This window comes from Corvus cornix, chromosome 11 (assembly GCF_000738735.6).
Source record: "Corvus cornix cornix isolate S_Up_H32 chromosome 11, ASM73873v5, whole genome shotgun sequence".
Lineage (NCBI taxonomy): Eukaryota > Metazoa > Chordata > Aves > Passeriformes > Corvidae > Corvus > Corvus cornix.
Genome location: NC_046341.1, coordinates 909,824 through 930,734, shown reverse-complemented (window position 1 = coordinate 930,734; position 20,911 = coordinate 909,824). Strand labels below are relative to the sequence as shown.

At 46.8% G+C, this 20,911-nt stretch overlaps 1 protein-coding gene across 4 annotated transcripts in view; it reads left to right on the top strand.

Annotated features, from left to right (window-relative positions):
* Positions 1-1,836: 1,836 nt before the first annotated feature.
* The window catches only part of NFAT5 (nuclear factor of activated T cells 5), a 57,077-nt gene continuing 38,002 nt past the window's right edge, over positions 1,837-20,911 (top strand). For all 4 annotated transcript variants that reach the window (XM_039558457.1, XM_039558455.1, XM_039558454.1 and 1 more), the window contains exon 1: positions 1,837-1,962. In XM_039558457.1, coding sequence (XP_039414391.1) covers positions 1,890-1,962 — 73 coding nt within the window. In that variant the 5' untranslated portion in view covers positions 1,837-1,889. The remainder of the gene's footprint in view (positions 1,963-20,911) is intronic.

Genomic DNA, 20,911 nt, shown 5'->3' with positions numbered 1-20,911 from the left:
GGGTCTTGGAGACTTCCATGGCACACTCTGGGGAGGGGCTGGTCACCAGGAGTGATGGCTGATGGACAGGGCTGAAATCCGTAGATGTACTGGAGTCCTGTGCCCTCCTGCCACACCATGAATGAAGACAGGCAGAGGAGACGAAAAGCCAGGACAGCTCCAGGAATTACAGCAGCTTGTCTGGGATGAAAGAGAAACCGATGCCACCAACCACGCACCGTGCAGCTGCCACTGCTCTGCCAGGACTGTGAAGCCATGGACACCATGCGTGTCCCACTCTGATGCCACGAGCACTGCCTGGCGCCCGGTGGACAGGGAGTGTGGCGGAACAGAGTGCTGGTGCTCCAAGGATCAATTCAACGGTGTCACAAGCACGGGACTGTGGTCAAGGGCCTGGTGAAGGCACCAGTGTGGCCATCCCACAGTGACCGACTGACCAGCAGGGCATGGGGCTCAAGGGTCATTCACTGGCTGTTGGGCTGCGGTAAGCACATGGAAGCTACTGAGTGTTTTTAGAGGGAGATTTCGCTGGGATCTGAGAGCAGACTGGCAAGGAGCTGGCAGCAGGAGGGACGGGAGCCAACCTTTTGGTGTCCCAGGGAAACTGGACCCTGTTCGGTGCCGGAGGCACGCGGCAGCTGTTCACAGCTCCTTCCGCCTCCATTTTTCACAGCTTAAGCACTTGCCTGGCACCTCCATCCACTCACATACAACCCCTCTTGCTTTCCCATCCCTTCCCCACTTCCAAAGCAGATTTTGGACAGTTTGGAAATGTAATTGTACATCTGTGCGGGACACCTTTCCACGCCTCCTCCCCCTTCTTGTACCTTTCAGGGAAAGGGACTCCCAAACTCCCTCTCAGTAACTCAGCACTCATGTTCTCCCTATTCCCCCCATGTGGGGCATTTGTTTCTTAAGGCAGCTGCCACCCGTGTCAATGATAATGCACTGTTGACACTGCTTGTGCATTTTCATGTTATTTGAAAATAGCTCTTTTTTTGGGACAATATCCACCAGTGGGTTTGAGAGCTCTGCCTTGTGGGTTTCCATGGCAGAACCCTGAGGGTGGACGGAGCTGTGATGGCACCACAGCCGGCCCTGACCCGCGGGGTGTCCTCACGACTCCCAGCACCGTGCGAGGAGGGTCGGGCACAGCCCCCCGAGGCACAGCCCCGGCCGCGGGATCTCGGGGCAACCAGTGCTGCCGCCCTCACCCCGGGGGCTCCCGGGAGGGTTTATCCCAGCTGCCCTCACGCCGGGGTGCTCCCCTGAGCCTGGGGGTCTCCCGGGATGAATCACCCCGGGGCCTCCCCTGAGGGACCATCCCGGCCCCCTCACCGCCGGAGGCTCCTCTGAGAGTCCATCCTTGGGGCTGCCCTTGAAGGGCGCTCCCGGTTCCCCTGATCACCAGGAGCTGCCCTGAAGGGTTCCTCTCACCCCGGCTCCCCTCAGTGCAGGGGGAACCCGTGAACGTCCATCGCGACCCCCCCGCCCCCTTCCAGACTCTTCCCCCGCACCCCGCCCGCCTGCGCACGCGCGGCCGCTCCGCCCCCGCCGGTCCCCGTCCTCCCCTCGCGCACGCGCAGAGCGGCCGCGCCGCCGCCGTTCCCCGCCGGCCCCTCCCGTGCCCCGCGCAGGCGCAGCGGGCTCGGAGCGGCGTCGGGCGCGCTCCGCTGCACACCGGCCCTGCGAGCGCCGCCCGCTCCCGCAGCCCCGGCCCGACCGCCCGCCCGCCCCGCCGACCGCGGCCCCGCCGTGCGCACCGCGCGCTCTCCCGGCCCGTGTCTCCGCTCCGCTCCGCGCGCGGCGAAGGCAGCCGCGCCCCCCCCCCCGGCCCGGCCCCCCCTCCTCCCGCCGCCCCCTCGCCCCCGCCGGGCCGCGGAGCTGCGATGCCCTCGGACTTCATCTCTCTGCTCAGCGCCGACCTCGACCTCGAGTCCCCCAAGTCGCTCTACTCCAAGGGTGAGTGACCGCGGCGGGCTGTGGTGGGGGGGCAGCGCCGGTACCGCCGGGCCCGCGCTCCGGGCCGCCCCGGGCCCCGCGGGGCATCGCCCGCCCGCCGCCCCCGCCCCGGGATGCGCGTCCGTAGGGGCCCCGGGGCCGCGCGGGGCCGCTCCGGCTCCCCCGGCCGCATTCCTGGCCCGGCCGCGGCCGCCGCAAGAATGTGTCCCGACAGGTTCCGGCGGCGGGGCCGGCGGCGGGGGGCTGCGGCCCGCCCGGGGTCCCTCCCGGCGCTCCTCCCGGCCCTCCCCGGCCCCGGCTCTGTCCGGGCCGGAGGGACGGATACGCTCTGGCCCGGAGCGGGAACTAACGGGGAGCGCGGGCGGGTGAGGGGCCCCCAAAGCTGCTCATTAAAGTGTCCCGGGAACGCGGTTCAGTGGAACAAGAGGGCTCGGATTTTTGGGGTGGGATGGCCTGGTTTTGGTTAAAAACGGGCCCAGAGGTTGAGAAGCGGAGGGTCAGGGGTCCCGGTGTCGGGACCTCGGGGCATCTCCGGGCGTTTTCCCCGTGCACCGGAGTAAAGCAGCATCCTCTGTGGGGAGTCGGACCCGGAGGGGATGAAGTGGGTTTAAAAGTAAATTAAATTAACTTCTGTTTTCATAATACCGAATTTGAGCTCTGACAAGTGCACATGAACATGGGTAAGTCCATCAGGACAAGTGTTACGTACTACAGAGTTTTTAACTCATTTTCTCGTGTTTAAAAGACTTGAAAGCCACTACTGTTAGTTTGTGGTACTAGAAGTACCTGTTAGTAGTTTATTAGTAGTTTGTTGAATATATCTGCCCACAGTACAGCTGGTGGAGGGAACAATTTTGGGGCTGTACAACAAAAGAAATGGAAAGTCCCTTATTACCCTGAAGTGAAGGTTTAAACCAGTTTAATGTTGTTGCAGGAAAGATTTAACTTTTTTAGGACTATAATATGGTCATTAACTTCGAATTGTATGTTGGTAAGTGATGAAGGTAAAAGAAATAGAAAGACTTTAATGAATCAAAGCACATCTTGGGAACTCTCAAACTGCTCAGAGTAATTGATTCTCTCTTTAAAGTTATCACGGGTAGCTTGTAAGTTTTTTTTTAGGATGTTACTAGAGGGGCTCAAGGCTCTCTGGTTACCCAGCACAATGCGTTCCAGTTGGTTTCAGTCCTAGTGCCAGCTGTAGGGAGAGTATTTTGGAACAGGGAAGTTCAATTATAAATACAGGTGATAAACCCCATCGAAGTTATGATTTATCCTACTGGAAATTTGGGAAGCGTGTAAAAATGTTCCGTGTAAGTCACAAAATTGCTTCAAGTACTTGTTAATTGAGCACAGCTTTTGAACTGCCTAGTCTTACTGTGAATTCTCTTTTATTTTTTTGTATTTAATTGAATGGTTGAGTGTTTCAGGTTGGAAAAGAGTCTCAAACTGATTAATCAAGAGTGTATTTTTCTTCTGGTGCATAGATGTGGATTCAGAGCTGGAAGAGGTCGAGAGGAGGATGTTGTGGTCACAATGAGCTGCTTGATCCAAGCGAGATGCTGTGACAGAGGTGTATAAAGCAGAGAAGGGTTATAAAGAGGCTAAAGCAAGTTTTGCTTTTCATATTTTGTCGTAACAAAAGATCAAGGAGATGATAAGTTGAAATGCAATTTAAACTTTAGAACCAATGAATATACTTCTTGAGAATGAGTAGTGAAGTGATTGTGAATATGATTTTATCTGGATTTAGGAAAACGTGTTAGTGGTTCTCTGACTGATCAGAACACGCTCCAGTGCACCTTTTTTTTTTTTTCCTAGATAGATACAGATAAGTTTATCCTGTGGACAAGTGCTCTGGCTCAGGGTACAAGTACAACTGATGAGATAAAGGGAAAGGTCTGAACATAGTGAGAGAACCACAAATATGCATTTATGATGAGGGTGTGTTAAGAGAGAGTAGTTTCTTATAACTGCTCTGCTTTTAGCAGCGCAGCCGCCCCGCGGGTGGAATCCAGCCCCAGGTTGAACTGGGGCCAGTCCCTTCTCCTCTGAATCGCATTCCTGTGCTCGTCGGGTTCGTGTGGTTGGCGAGCCCGGCCTTGGGAGCCATCGCTGATGGGTGCTGCGGAGCACAGAGGTTCTGAGAGGAGCTGAGGTTGGAGTGGTCTGGGGGGTTACTGGGGTTTCTGACATACAAAATTTGGTTTGTTGGAGTTAAAGAGGCAGAGTCTGCATGCACCGATTAAAAAAAGTGAAGCTACATTTGGAAACCCAGTGACTGAAGTTTTTTGTAGTGTGATTTTTTTTTTCTGCTGTATTTTCTCCCCTTCTCTGGACAGGCCGAGTTACGTCATCAGACTGTCCCTGCACCATGTGTTAAAATTTTGGCTTGCACCACCATTTCAGTTAAGAGTTTTGTTTTCATATTCTCGTAAAAAAAATGTTAAACAAAACTCTAAAAGCCCCCACACCTCAGGTGAGTGTGAGTGGGTAATAAAAACTCAGCCCGCAGTGTGAGTCGATAATGTAAACTGCTCTGATAACTCATTCGAGTAATTTCTTTTCATTTATGCGTATCTTGGGACAGGGAGTATTTTCTTTGAGTATCTGAATGCTTTATGTTCCAGTTTTTGCCCCTGTAGGTGTGTTTCCACGAGCAGCTCCAGCCAGAATGATTCCCACGTGCACAGTTCAGGCAGTCGTGTGCTCCTCTTTTCCTTGTGCCTCAGCTCACGCCAACTCTGACGTGGCCACAGTGAGCTGGACTGATTGTGTTGAAATTAACTCAGCTTCTCCCTTATTCCTTCCCAAAGGAAAAGGGGAGGAGAAATGATTTTTAATGGGGTGAGTATCCTGTGTTTGCTGTGGGTCTTCATGAATGGCTCATGCTGACTCAAGGAAGGGACGTGTGGAAACTGGCCTTGAGGAGAGGTGGGACTGGTTCTTTCAGCAGCAGCTTATGTTGGCTTAAAATGATAGTGAAACTGTACTTGCAGGCCTCTGCAACAGGATCTCTAAATGTTTTATATATTGGTTGTAGCAGTTAAAAATGAAAGAAATGGGAAATGTGGATTCCAAGGCCTGTTGCTGGAGCTCATCCCACAGACCCTGAGGAGCTGACTTGTGTGAAGGACTAAAACCAGTCTTCTAATGTATAGTCAGTATTAAATAATGTATAATCAATTAAGAAATGCTTTGTAACCATTGCAGAAGGATGGCATCTCCTGCTAAGAAGTTAATAGAGATATAAAAAAATATGCATCACTTCATGCCGAAAATATTTAGGCTGTAGTATGTTTCTTTCCCGTCTTTACATAACACACTGTCCTTTTTGGAATAAACCAACCCAAATGTGCATACAGATTAGTAATGTAGTAGAAAAACCACTGGAGCATAAAACCTAAAACCTCGAGGCTGGTTGTCCTGTGGTTGAATATCATCTGCAGCATTCAAATAGAGCAAAGTTGGCTCTTCGTTGGCAGTAGGCGAGGGTGAAAACCTGTAATTAAAGCAGTTCATCAGATGTCAGGTACCAAATCTGATTAAACATGGGATTAGTTTAGCTAATACATTCATTTTGAATTACCCAATAATGTGTGTATACTAATAAAATGGCATTTTTGCACTGCAGCAAGTGCAGTTAGAAGTTTTTAGTCATCTCCTGGATTTTGCTTTCCACAATGGAGTGACTGTAAAACTGAGAGACTTCCTGGAATTTGGTAGCAACAAGAAGAATGTTAGTAGTCTGATAAATAGCTCTTTTGCCCTAAAAACGTTATATAATCAAAACTCAAACGTTCTTCATGCTTAAATGTGAACTGACTGTAATCCAGTTGTGTTTGCTGGGAATTGTGATACAAAACATGGAATTTGGTGGTTTTTCTTTTTCCCTACCAGAACTTTTTTCTTCCCATCATCCCAGGGATAACTCTACTAAGACAGTCACTAAATTATTGAAGAGAGATGGAAAAGATGCTTTATAAAGATAGTTTTGAACTTTGGAACTGGTACTAGCAGGTTTTAGGAATAGAAATCAGACTTGGCTTCTTTTTGTAGCAATTTTTATCTTTTTTGTAACTGCTAGAAGGTGCCACGGTGGATGCGTTGTGTTGAGTGCCCTGGGAAGGATGGATCCCTACACCCACCTCTTGCAGCTCTTCTAGCTGCCCCCGGGACAGTCTGACTTAACCTAAATGGATTCAACCAAAGTTCCTTAACTTGTGCGTCAGCCTCGTAAATGTCCTTTCCTCCTTGGAATCTTCCTCCTTTATTGGCTTTCAAAACAAAACTCTGGAATGTGTTGCTGCAAGATGATTGTGTGGTGCTGGGGGTAGGGGGAGGACTTTGAATTCACAGCTTCCCAGGGTGTAATTTGAATATTCCGGTGGCAGAGCTGTCTGAACAGCCCCTTTTCCCCACCGTCTGTTCTCACCCATGGACTGTGCTCTGAATCGTGCCAGCACAATTGTTGTTTGTGGTTGGAAGATGAATGGGATTGGGAAACTGATCTAGAATGGGGATATTGTACTTCTGATTGGATTTTCTCACACTGTTCTCCTTCCTGGTCTAGTTACTGTGCAGCTGCACAAGGAGTGGTGTCACAGCAGGAGAGGGGGGCTCTGGAGCACTGGGATCAAGTGGTGGAGGTGGGAGCAGATGAGCTAAAACTGCTGAACTGGCTCTGCCATGGAAAGAGATGCTCCTCATGTTGTGCCTTCTGTAGCATTTTCTGTGCCTGTGCTCTTGTGCCGAGACCTGGACAGACAGGATTCCTGCTGGGGCTGGTTTTTGGGAATTGGTGAGGGAATCTGTTTCTGGAGCTTGGAGGGCTGGGCAGGACACTGCAAAGGCTCTCTGCCACAGGTGTGGGTGGAGTGTGAGACTGCTCCTGCCTTGGGTTCTCTAGTGCTTCTCCGTTTGTACCCAAGTCTAAATCATGGAATGGTTGAGGTTGGAAAAGACCTTTAAGATCCCCAAGCCCAAGTGTCAGCCCAACACCACCATGTTCATCACTAACAGTGTCCTCAAGTGTCACATCCACAGTTTTTGAATGCTTCCAGGGATGGGGACTCCACCAGTGCCCTGGGCAGCCCTTTCCATAGAGAAATGTGTGGTGTGGATCAAGAAGTAGGGGAAATTAAAAGGAATTAAGTATGCTTTTTCTTTGATTCTAAGACTGGTTGGATTCTTTTATTGTCAGTTTTACTTGTTTTGAATACTTTGTTGTTCTCCGAGAGTTGTAGTTTTTTTTCTATTAGAGAATCTCCATACATTGCCCAATTCTTTTGTCCCTTGAAGTGTCCAAGGCCAGATGGAGCTTGGAGCAACCTGGTCTAGTGGAAGGTGTCCCTGCCCAGGGCAGCAGGTGGAATGAGATGAACTTAGGTCCCTTCCAACCCAAACCATTCCATGGTTCTGCGATTCTGTACTTCTGCAGATTAGTGTTGTCAAGAAGTAGAATTTTCTCATCATACGTTTCTGAGGTTATAGGTTAAGATTTTTCATTTTTTATGAAGCATCTGACCTTTATTTATAAATTTTCAACAGCACAGTTACCTTCTGGTATCTGTAACTAAAAATGATTGGCAGCCTGGAGCCTTGGTCTGACTTTTGCACTGGTGCACAGGTTATGTAGTTTTACATGGAAGTGTGTTGCACAGAATCATTTAGGTTGGAAAAGACCGCTAAGGTTGAGTCCAACTTTTGAGTGATCCCTGTCTTGTTGACCAGACCAGAGGACTGAGTGCCATGTCCAGTCATTCCTTGAACACCTCCAGGGATGGTGAAAATGAAGGAGAAATAATATTTTATTCTATACAAAGAGGCAATGGCCTGAACTCATTTTGAAGTGTAGAAGTGCTGGTGAACCCCAGCAGGAGTTGGTGAGTGGCCAAAGTGCAGGTGAAGTAAGGTGTGTGGTCATGTCTCTGCAGTTATCACGTGTGTTATCTCGGTGGGTATGTAGAGAGTAAACTGATGAGGCTGAACATTCAGGCCAGTTTGTCATTAGCAGATGTTTTAGGAACTGACTGAAACGAACTCTCAGATCCAGCTTTGAACAAACTCTCAGATCCAACTTTGAACTGTGGAGTAACAGCAGGTGCTAATGGACACGCAGTAAAATCCCCAGTAACTGCTGTTTGCAAAGCAGGCAGTGCTTCAGCAGTGCTTAAAATGTAAATCTCCAACTTCAGCTACGTTATTTTACCATGTTGTGTAGCTCTGAGGCATCTGTGAGGTGAATATCATTTAACCAGACTGAGGAATGTTGTCTATTTACATAAATACTCTCTGTAAATTGTTCTCCATTCCCTTCCATCACTTGTCCCTTCAGCATTTGGAAAGGTTTTATGGTTGCTTTGTAAATAACTAGAAAGAATTTGGGGTCACCTTACAAAGTTGATGAAACTGAAGTGCTGAAGAAACACAAGGTTTTGATCCTAAAAGCAGGTTTGAGTTGTGGTGAAGGTCAGGACGTTTGGCAAACAGAGGGAAGATGGACAGTGGTTCCTGTCAATGCCCAGACAAGGTGAAGATAGGGAAGAGAGAGATTCAAAGGCAGTCCTAAAAAGTTTCCAAATGTTGGCGTTTCCATTCCCGTTCAGAAAAACTGACACTACATCCAGTTGTTTCAGTCCGTCATTGTCTGGAGGCCTGATGTTTTTTGTGTGTATGCATTCACTCAGCAGAAGAATCAGGGAGTTTGGATAGGAGCACTCTGGGGTGATTGGGGAATAATCAGCTGCAGAGTTCAGAGCTTCTGTTAACTGACAGCTTTCTGCCTTTGCAGCAAGGATCCTGCACTGTGGAGATGTGTAAATCCATACTATTTGGGGCAGAACAGGACTATCTAGACTTTAACTCAGTTCTTTTTTGACTCAGCAAGAAATCCCACAGTCTAGCTGTATATGTGGTGAATAAATACGTGTATTTCATTTAAAGTTTACTCTGTTTTCAGTTTAGGAATGAGGAGGTCTCCTGGTAATATTTGAGTATGTTTTATTTCTTAGGGAGGAAAAAAGGCAGCTTTCCTTGGAATGTGTATTCCTATTAAAGCAGATTTACTGAGGAATTTATAATTACAGTTTCTAATAGTCTTGGTTTTATCTCATAAGTAAATGCTGCAGAGCCCAGGAATCTGATTTGGGTTAAACTTCTGAAAACAGTCAGATGTTCGGGTGGTGGGAGAGGAGCCGGGTGAGTCTTGTGGAGGCAGTGCCAGCGTTCAGTCTCAGCCCTTGGGGCTGCCAGGGACCTCTGGAGATCATGGAATCAGTGCTGGAGCAGGTGCTGGGACCGTGCCCAGCTGGGTCTGTCTGTCCTCACGGAGACTCCACAGCCTCCCTGGGCAACCTGGGCCGATGCTTGGCTGTCTCCATGGATAAGATAATTCTGATGGAATTTAATGTGTTTTAATTGGTGCCCACTGCCTCTTGTCCTGTCACGGGGTACCGCTGAGAGGAGCCTCTCATTGCCTCCCATCAGGAATTTTCACACGTGGATAAAACCTCCCTGAGCCTTCTCCAGGCTGAACAGACCCAGCTCTCTCAGCCTTTCCTTGTGTGAAAGATGCTCCAGGCCCTTCATCTTCCTGGCCCTAAATCCATGTTGTTTTGTGACTTCTGAAGAGCTTCTGCTGTTTGTATGTTTGTGAGTCCCCAGACCAGGAATTTTAGAGTTACATTGTAGTCACTTTCTTACTGGGGCACTAAGTCAGATTTTTCCTCTGAAATATAGTGATTTATTTATCTGTGATTTATCTATGATTTTCCTGGACACTAAGTTGTATCCTAGTAACTTTGCTGAGGATATATACTAGGATCAGACCTTATTGGGAGGTGTGACTGTCTTGCTGCTCCCTTACAAAGAAGCTTACACTTGTTTGTCACCAGCATATGCCTTTGAAAGTGACATTTTGGGCATTCCTGGAATTTTGTGCTCCAACCACACTCAGCATTTTCAGCAGTTTTCAACTCCTATGTGCATGTCAGTGTCAGAGAAAGAATTTCCATCGTCTCTTGTCTGCAAGTGTGTTTGTGTGAGTGTGAGCAGTGCCCTTCCTTAGCAGGTGTGCAGGTCTCACCTGGGAGTAAATCTTTTCTAAAGGAGACAAAAATCCTTAACACTTTGTTTTAATTTTAGGACATCTGAATTCTGGCTGGGGCCATCTGCCTTGCTTGGAAACTTGAACCACGCCTGGAACCAAGTTACTCTTTAATCAGATGAGGAAATAATTTGATTTATTTTGTGGCCTGAAAGAGTTGAGTGTAAGCTTCAGTAATTCAGTTATTTGCTGCTACTTAAGTGAAAACGGTGCTTTTGGAGGTGTGGTGGTGAGGAGGATTGTGTTGGGTAGAGCACATTTGGGTGCTCCTTGCCGTGCAGGTATTTCGGTACATACAATGGCAAAAGAATTCCTTTAGGAAGATTTAGTGCAGCTGAGCCAGGCAGTCCCCTGAACCAGGGAGTGAGTCTGTAGATGACTGTCAGAATTTGAAGGAATTACAATAGAAATACTCTTCTAAATGTCCTGTTCTTGTCAACCTTTGCCTGTCAGAGAGAAGAGGTTGGTTAATCCATATTTATCTGTCCTTAAATTTTTGGTAACTTGGGAGCTCTAGAGTGGTTCCACCACTGATTCCTTCCTTGCTGTCTCCCATTTTGATTTTAGCTCTGTAGAGCAGCAAGGAATCTTTTGTTCACATTTTACCATTAAATGTTTGGCTTAAGTTCCCATTTGTCTCCTGAGAGTTGTGTGTGAATGTACTTGGAGAGGAACTTGCTTAATGCTCTGAAAACCTGTTTTTATGAACAACTTGCATCTTTATTTCCCTGAGGAATCCCTTCAGGTGCAGTAGCTGTCACAGGTTTACTGGTCACACAGGTGAGCATGCTGGTCATGTCCCTGATCAGTCGGTCCCTTCGAAGCATGAGAGGTGTCAGACTCACCAGAGCTCTGTAACTGTGCCGAGGAGTGCTCTTTATGAAACATCATCTTTGGTCTGAAGAACAGTGTTTATCATCAAACACAGCTGAGTTAGCAGTAGAAAGCAAAGTGGTGGCAGGAAGCATAAACATTTCTCAGTTTTGATGATGATGAAAGAACATAACTTTTAATGGGAGTACAGGCAGGGAGGCGTGGAGGCAGTCTGTGGACTCAAGATGCTGGGTGTCGTTTTGGGAGTTACTGGGACAGGTCAGGTCTCAGGAGCACAGCCTGTACATCCAGGTTTATAATGGAATACTGAACCCAAGAGGTGGCCGCAATGTGTTGGAAGTCTGTCAGAATGCCTTTTATTCTTCACCTTACATATTGTGGTACAGCCTCAAAAGAAAGAGGTGCTTGTATCTTTCATTGCTGCTGTTGCTTTTCATGCTCACAGGAAATATAAGAGATGACAAAAATAACCCCATCAGAAAAAATGGTGCAAACCTGAAAAGGCTGAGAAATGTTCTGAGACAACAGTGAACTGTGGGGTCAGGTGGATTCTGTGTGTCCCTGAATTCGGATGGTGCTTTGTACCTAAGGAACTGCCTGATTACCTCTGTTTCTGGTGAACTTTGATTTTTGAAACAACACAGGTGTTTTAAAGGGGTTGATAAATAGCTGTTACTGATGTTCTTTGATCACTTGGTATTTGGGTTTCTCTGAACATTTCAAGGCCAGGTTGGATGGGGCTTGGAGCAGCCTCGTCTACTGGAAGGTGTCCCTGCTCGTGGCAGGGGGTGTAATGAGGTGAGCTTTAAGGTCCTTCCAAGTCCAGCCAGTCTGGGATTCTGTGATTCCATGATTCTGTGTTTGTGTACCTGCAGCTCTGTCAGCCTGCATACTGCTCTGCCTTGTCCACAGTGGTATTTTAGGAGTATTTTTATGTTCTTTGGCTTTTGTCTGGAGTTTACAACTGCACAGGATAGATGTCTCAGTAAGTCATTACTGGTCTGTCCCTTGAAGTGGCAATTCCTAAATAATGTTGTTCTCTCATTCTGAGATGTGTAAAATTGGATGCAAACAAGATCCAGGATTTATGCTGCCTGTCTACATTTATAAAAGTCCTCTTTGAGCTGTGAATGGGGATGACTGAAACACAGCCAGGAAAGCTTTATTTGATATTTGGATGAATGCCATAAATAGAATTCAGCTAACACATGCCTCTGTCAATTGTTGAAATTCAACTTTAAAAGGATTAATTTCTCAACTCTACCCTGCTGTGCAGAATCCTGAATATTGAGATTAGCAGCTTTTCTGAAGGTTGGTGGGATATACTGCAGGAGCTGGTTACGAATTGCTTGCAAAATTACCTATTTAATACTGCCATTTTTGGTAGTAATACTTGTCCTTTAAAAAAATATAAGAAATAACTTTTAGCTTTCATTTTTAAGTAAAAGAAATAATGATACTGTGGAAATGTTCAAGGCTGGGTTGATGGCACTTGGAGCAGCCTGGTCTAGTGGAAGATGTCCATGTCCATGGCAGGAGGGTGGAATGAGATGGACTTTAAGGTCGTTTCCCACCCAAACCAGTCTGGGATTCTGTGATACTAGAGTTGTGATCAAATGTTAATTACTTTAATCATTAATAATATATTACTGGCCATCTTTCTGTAAAACAACAGCCTTTCAGAAAACTCCTCTCTCTCCTTCACTAACACATTATAAAGTGCATTTCAGGGAGTAGCAGCATTTGCAGGCAAGATTTGAATTTTAGTGCCCTGTGCTACGTCATCAACACGGAGCACTCGGATCCTCTGGGGGTTCTTCAGAGTGGAGCTGCACCAACATCAGCTCTTTAATCCTGAAGTTTTCTAGCACAGGCAGCACTGCGGCATCTGCCTTTCCCTCCGTGCGCGTGAAGCCTGTTGATTTAGGGTTTGCTGCTTTTGTCTGAAGCCAGGGGGAACTGGAAGGAAGATTTTCTATTTGGCTGTGTAAAACATCCTTGTATACACTGCAGTTTCTTTGAAAACCTGCCACTGTTGCTGTAGCAGCAATCTAGCCCTGCCAGGGCTGACAATAACAGGAGTGCTGGTGGGAAGACCTGCTTCCAGTCTTTCCCTGCTCCACCGTCGGCAGATGCGCTGAGGATGGCGTGGCAGATAGAGGGAACAGTGCTCTGCAGTTTGTTTCCTCTGTCAGGACAGCCTGGCAAGTCTCTGGTGACAGACCTGCATCTGAGAACTGTGTGGAAATCCATGGCCAGTGTTGGGCAATTAGGCAGAACATGCTAATTAGTCTTTACGTATTTTCGATTACACACTTAATTTGTATTGAGTCCTTTGTTTAATTCTATTCTGAGACATACTGAAAAATATGAAATGAAAGCAATGGTTTAGTAAATGTAACCTGGTGGATTTGGCGCTGGGTAAGACAGATGGGACTGGGAGCCTTGTGAGTTATGATCTTACTACAACTCAGCTTCAACTCTTGCAAAAATAGGAGTTATTAGACCACTAACTCTGTAAAATGTTTAGGGTGTCTGCATCAAGACTGTTATGTAGTGTCTGTTGTCCTCCTGCTCAGCCTCACTGCCTATGGGCTGCTTCTTGCTCTCTGGCTTTTGCCATGCAGTTATATCACAGAATTTCACAAGTGTCACAGAATCCTAGGATGGTTTAGGTTGGAAGGGACCTTAAAGCCCATCCTGTTCCACCTCCTGCCATGGGCACGGACACCTTCTACTAGCCCAGGTTGCTTCAAGCCATGTCCAACGTGGCCTTGGACGCTTCCATGTATGGGACAGCCACAGCTTCTCTGAGAAACCTGTGCCAGGGCCTCACCACCCTCACAGGGAACAATTTCTTCCCAGTATCCCATCTAAATCTATATTCCTGTGGTTTAGTGAGACTTGGTAGTGCTGTGTTAACAGTTGGTCTTGATGTTCTTAAAGGTCTTTCCCAACCTTAGTGATTTTGTGTTTCTTTGAACAGTCGCTGTATTTTATCTTTTCTATGTATGTTCAAGCAGGGTCCTTCCATTTTGCTCTGTGTGAAACCTAAACCTGTTTTCAGGACTGTTTGTCTTGTTTTCCCTGCTGCCAAGCTTCTGATGTTAAGTCAGTGAAGTTGCAAAGATGTTAGGAAATACAGGAGTATGATAGTCTGTAATATGTCCTAAATCCTCTTCTGACAGATACAGAACAAAAGCTGATTTACTCTTTGTTGTGTGTTCTTCTATATCTTTTATCTTGTAACTTTATAACTTAAAAATCTCTGCTGTCCCTTAAGCAGAGCTGCCATGGCCTGCAGTTGTCATGGGTGATTCTCACTTCTGCAAGTGAGAGTTTGAATCTCCTAAGGAATACTTAGAAAAGCCAACCAAACAAAAAAAAGGCAAAAGCCCAAACCCCAACAACAACAAACCCTCGGCACTGAAGTAGGAAGTGCTTTAGTGGTCACTGATCTGTCTGGGCTGTGCCTGTCTCCGTCTGTTTCTGTTCTGGTTCATGCACTGGGCTTTGTCTCTCTCCTAGTTGCCTTTCTCAGACTCTCAGAGCTTCCTCTGTTGAGCTTCTTACTGAATCCTTGTTATCCTTCTTTGGCTTCCATCCATGCAGTCCCTGTGCCGGTCCCTGTGCCAGTCCCTGTGCCAGCCCTGTTATTGGCATTGCCGTCTCAATGCTTAAAACATTCCGGGGGCTGGGGGCAGATTCCCTGCCATTCCCTGTCAGGGCTATGGGTGTGCTATCTCAAAGCAGCTGGAGGAACAGTTTTGTCTGCTCACTCAAAGGCTGAAAGGCACTGAGCTATTGTATTTCCACTGCAGGAGTTACTCCTGTGGGTCCTGAGGTTACTTCTCCTGGTTTAGCCTTGAGGAAGGGAGAGCAGTCGTGCTGTGAGATGTGGACTCTCTCTAGTGGGGTGGCCTAAGTTTTCTGAAATGTTTCCTTAATTTTATTAGGAGTTCAGCTGGGATGCTGGGAAGAAATTCTTCCCTGTGAGAGAGAGCAGTGAGGCCCTGGCACAGGGTGCTCAGAGAAGCTGTGGCTGCCCCATCCCTGGAAGTGTCCAAGGTCAGGTTGGACATGGCTTGGAGCACCCTGGTCTAGCAGAAGGTGTCCCTGCCTGTGGCTGGGGGTTTAATGAGATGCACTTTAAGGCCCCTTTGCAGCCAAACCATTCTTTGATTCTGTGATTCTCTGAATTCTCTGTGTTATAATAACCAAACTTACTCAGTCAATACTGTTCCTGGGGTCTGCAGGAGAACCTGTTTGTCTTGGGGTGAAGAGCCAGAAGGTTCCTCAGCTGGCTCCTACAGGCTCTTCCTGATGGGCAAAATAATCTGCTTCAAAGTCTTCCCACACCCAAGCTTTTGTGTACAGAAAAATCCCCGAGGGTCATGTGATATGAACGTTTTTAACAAAGCAAAGCTTTGATTAGATTTTAAATATTTAGAGCTCTCCCATTCCCCCATCATTCTCTAAAAACTCTCTGAACTAAGCTATTGTGGTGGAATCAGTGGCCTCCAATAAGCTCAACCACTAAGCTGTGGTGTTTATCATGGACACTGAAATCTGAGTAGAACTGAACTTCAAGATAAACACATTGACCAACCACAAGGTCTTCTGGCAGAGACCTGAATTTTTTAGGTCTAGAGTAGATTCTGGTTTTAGCATCCCTTACCCACAAAAGTTTCTGAAAGATGTCAAGTCACATGTACTGTTTTATTAAAATGCAGTGGCCTTTGGAGTGAGGAGTGACAATCTGACGTTTGGAGCCTTGGTAATACAGGTTTAGCCCAAAACTGTGTCTTAGATTAGCATCATAGGACCTTTATGTATGTGTGTGGGTGCTCTGAAATGGAATTTGCATCCCTAGCTGGGGGTGAGGTGGAATATGAACACTGTTATTTTTCCTTTATGGCCTCTTTAATTTGCTGAGCACGCGTGCTCACTTCTTTGACCTCCCCTGTGTAGCAGAGGCTACTTGCTGCTTCATGATTTCTAATTGTTTTTTAATCTCAGTTCCATATAAACAACTCTCTTGGCCTGTTTGCTTGCTTGTTTTTTTGATCAGCTTAGTGAACATCATTAGAAGAGATTTCTGCTCCGATGCCTCCAGCTGATTAGAGGAGGACACCAAGGTTTTGTCTAATCTCTGGTGTGACTGTCATGTGCTGCAGCAAGGAAATGGCTTTGGAAGAACCAGCCAAATCTGTGTGGGTATTAAACCATGTTGAGGAGACGAGTATCAGTGGGGATCAAATGGGCAGCCATTCAGTGCAGGGAGCTTATTAAAAGACAAGGATTAACTTGGCTGCTGTTCATGAGGTCATGGAAGTGGTAAGGGATTTCCAGGATGTACCTTTCCTTAAGGGCAAAAAGTGTCAGCAGCAAGTGGAAAATGCCCTATCTCTGTCTCTAGTGCTGTTAATTGGGGTGGTTCTCATCTTCCCCCATGTGCTGATCTGGCTCTTTGCATGATTTCCATGGAGCAGGAAATCTGTCATTACCTGTTAGTCCAGGAGGGGGGATGAAGGGGATGCTGCTGGAGGAGCCCCTGGCATTAGAGGGGCTGAAATCCCAGGAGCAGGTCACAGTGGTGGAACAGGCACAGGTGAGCTGGGGGAGAGCTGGGGCTGGATTCCAATGACTTCCTCAAGGCTGGGCCTGGGAACAACCTGGAGAAATGGTGGTGGAGTTGGAGCTGCAGCCAGGACCCTCTGCATTAGTTATGGCCTCATTTGCCTGCAGGTCAGAGCAAACTTCTCCATTGGGTTTGTGACTTGGCTTCCAGCTGTGGCAGTTCTGGGTAGCGTGGCTTGGCTTTTGATACGAAATAACAAAGCTTAGGGGTCTCTTTTCTGTATGTAAAGAAAATACTATAACCTTTAAGGTGTTTGGAGGTCCTGGCAAAGTGAGGATGTCTGCATTCCTCGTGGCTGAGCTGCTGTGTTTTAAACATTGGAATTGGGTGTTCTCTGCTCTTTTCCATGTCTCTGTGCTCCCAGTGTCACCAGGTGCTGAGTTAAGGGCAGCAGCAATTTGGTCAGCCAACCAGAAGGATCTCAATTCAATTTGCATCACAAAAGCTTGAGGACAGAGAGGTTCTTTAACACCCTGAGCCAGTCCTAGCACAGCTCGAGATAATGGGGCACTAAATTTCTAGAAATCACAGTTCTTAATCTGTGCAGCTGAAATGTCTGTGTAGGTGCAGCCAGAAAGTCATGGAGGATTCATGGCCCAGAAGAGTCTCACAGGTGCTGCATGTGACAGAATAGTGGATCCTTGTGTACTTGGTTTGCTGCTTTACAGAAAACTTTTTCCATGAAGAGGGAGAGCACTCTCCACGCTGGGAATACCTACTCTTTGGGAAAAGCAGGGCTTTGTATGGGACTTGTCACAGAATCTTGGAGTTGTCTCAGCATTCCCACACAGGAAGCAGTTGTGTCGTGTTCTCTTTGCTCCTGTAAGCTTAACTGCTCTGTTCCTGAGAATGAAGTTTAAATGGAATCCCAGCATGTTAGTGAGTGAGGAGGAATGTGATGTTGCAGCTTGCAAGGTGTGTTGTGTTTCTGAACGGTCCCTTGGTGCTGTGAGGATGAGGATGGGTTAGGAATTCCAGAGGTATTTGCTGCTGGTGGGTATGGGAGAAGGCTGAGCACTTGGACTTTGCTATAGGCCCAGGTCTGTAACTCAGCCTGGTTAGGTTGTGTGTAGAAATCCAAAAACATTCCTAGAAAAAGGCAGCTGTGTGTGCACTGAGGGGAAGTGAGTAAAAAAGGAAGTGAAGGAGCTTGCAGAATTTGGTTTGCCATCACGAACAAGCCTTCTGCACTCCTGCTGCAGCATCACCACATCAGCTTCACACGCTGCTTTTTGTACCTTCTCAGTGTTATTTTTCCTAAATCTTTCCAAGGCCTCTCCTCTCCCCCTCAAAGACAGAGCTCCTGTCACCAGCTGCTGGGACTGATCCAGGTCCGTGTTGACCCAAGGGCGTATTTTGTGTGGACTGGTGGTCATGTGTCCGGCCCTGCCACAGACACCTTTTGTGTGGTTGTTTTAACTTAAAATGACCCAATTCCAGGGAATCCTGGAATGGTTTGGGTTGAAAGAGACCTTAAAGCTCATCCAGTCCCACCCCCTGCCCTGGTCAGGGACACCTTCCACTAGCCCAGGTTGCTCCAAACCCTGTCCAATCTGGCCTTGGACACTGCCAGGGATCCAGGGGCAGCCACAGCTTCTCTGGGCAACCTGTGCCAGGGCCTGCCCACCCTCAAAGGAACAATTCTTTCCTAAATTTCTTGATTACTTTCTACTAATATATAAATTCAGAATGTTTTGTGCAGGTTCAAGTAGTACACATGGACAAAATCATCTCTGTCCTGATTGCAGGTGCTGTGTTGTTGGATCCTGATCCGATGTTTGGTGCAGATCTGGTCCATATAATAACCATGTGAAATAGAATTTTCTGGACTGTCAGTACAACTGGCAGGAAGATCAAAGTTCCAAGCAGCTGATCTCAGATGAGAGATTATGAGGGCAGGATAATCGGATAAAGGGCAGTTGAAGAAATTTGACACTTAAAATACTTTTTGTAAATCTGCCTGTCCCTGTGTGTCCTTGGTTTCGGGAGGAGAATTTGTGAAGCTGGGCTTGTCTAGGCGAGATATTTTGGGGAAAGAGAAGAGATTTGGAAGTTTACTGTAGATAATATGTCTAATAACTGATTACCTTAATGCAGGTGAGGGTTTGTGTGGGGAAATGAGTGTGTGGGACTTCTGGCTGATCACTACGGTTTTGTTATCTTGTTTGTGTGTTATCTTGTTTATATTTCATAATAACACTAATCCTGAAACACGTGTTCCTTGCTTCCTGTATGGAGAGAGAAAATGTGTTTAAACGTTGAGTATAAATGGAGCTACTTCCAGAAAAAAACCCCAGGAACTTCAGATCAACCAATGTATTCATCAATGGAATTTAAATCAGCAATAAATTACAAGACACTTAGTGCTGTCAGACAGCTTAAACTTCCTCATTGATTCAGCACTGGCTGCTGGAAGCAAGAATTCTGTCTACACATTTTTTTTCTTGCTAATTATGTAGAAATACGTAATGATGCTGAAATGCTATTTTTGCCTCCAAATGTAATACTGCATTTCTATAGCAGCCTTTCCCTTTAGTAGGTGTTTTCTGCATGAATCAACATAAAATTATAGCAGGAAATTTCATGTTCTCAGTATTGGTGAGTGCACACACATGTAAAACATGGTGATGGAAAGGGGCTGAGCAGTAACTTCAGCTCCTAATGTAGTGTGAGGCATGGGGGGAGCTGTATCCTCTGGGGAAGAATTAGTTTCCTTGCAACAACTCTCATGTTTCTGGAATTTGTCAGTTTTTGCTTTAATGCTATTTATAGTTCAGCATATATAAACATTGGCCTGTGTTTAGGTGAAAACACAAAGTTTCATTTGAAGTCTGATGTGTGTGGAGTAGGTTTGTGGCAGCAAGAGTTCTTAAAGGTACCTGGGCATTGCTCTGGATGTGTTGAAATGCAGTTGGGATTGCTCTGGAAGGTGTTGAACTGCAGTTCACTAATGATGTGTTTTAGACTGTGAAGCTGCATCTGCTGCGAGAAAAGCAGGAGATTTGTTTTTCTTCTGAAAGTTTGGATTTGACCATAAACTTCTGCCCTGTGTTCATAGATTCACAGAATGGTTTGGAAGGGGTTGGAAGGCAACACTGGTTGTCACTTTTGCCCCTGTTGTACTACAAGGAGCAGCTGCATTTGCTTTTCCTCAGAGATGAGTGCAGCAGTTTGTACAAGCCCTTGTAAATGAGCACCAGCCTTTACTCTGGCTGGCACTGGCACTGCTACCTGTAGCAGGGCAGGAAACTCACAGGCAGGTGTTCAGGGCTGCTGCTACTCAAAATGTTTAGTGAGGGGCCCCAAAATGAGGGATTACAGCAGTGTGTGTCTGCAGGTAACTGCAGAATGCTTTATATTTCATATGTAAGTTGAATATATACATACACTTGCATTCCTTTCTCCTCAAGAAAGCCTCTGAGAGGAGTGAATTGTCATCATCATCATTCTGTCATGACTCATAAAATATTCAGAGTTGACTACAAAAGCTCCTTTCCAAACCCCAAGTTAGTAGGTAATTGAGAGCTTTTCTCTTTGGGGTGGCTCTTGTGGATGTTTTTTTGTTTAAGAAATTTATTTTTGACTCTCCAGTGTGGTGAAGGTTCTGTCAAACCTTTTGCTTTAAAGGGATACTTACATCCAAGACTCCCACAGGATAATTTTTTCTTAGGGAGCACATGATTTTTGCAGTAATCCACAAGCAGCACAATTCTAATCTTTGTGAATAATTCCAGTATGATAAAGAGGGAGGGGAAGGAAAAGCCAGCATTAGAATTGAAGCACATTCCCAAAGGTCACAAGACCATTAAGAGCAAATCTTTAATTTCATGCTTCATTGATAAAGACCAAGTTACTTGAAATAGGGTCTAAAATATGGCGCCAAACCTCTATCCTGAAACACCTGGTGAGCACTCCTAAGGCTGCAGGTGTACAGGAGGCTGGAATTAGCTTGAGAGCTGTAAATATGAGAGGATGGAACAAGCTCTTAGGAGGGAACCTTAGGACGTCTCCTGGGTAACACACAAGGAGGAAGAGAGATCAAAACCAGGGGATTAATACAGGGCAGGGAAGACACGGACCTGTTGGAGCAAGCCCTGAAGAGGTCACTAAGTTGATCCAAGGCCTTGAGCCCCTGGGTGCTGGAGCCAGACTAGGACAGCTGGAGTTCACCTGGAGAAGGGAGGGCTCCAGGAGGACCTCAGAGCCCCTTCCAGGGCCTAAAGGGGCTCCAAGAGAGCTGGAGAGGGACTGGGGACAAGGGATGGAGGGACAGGACACAGGGAATGGCTTCCCAGTGCCAGAGGGCAGGGCTGGATGGGATATTGGGAAGGAATTCCTGGCTGTGAGGGTAGGGAGGCCCTGGCACA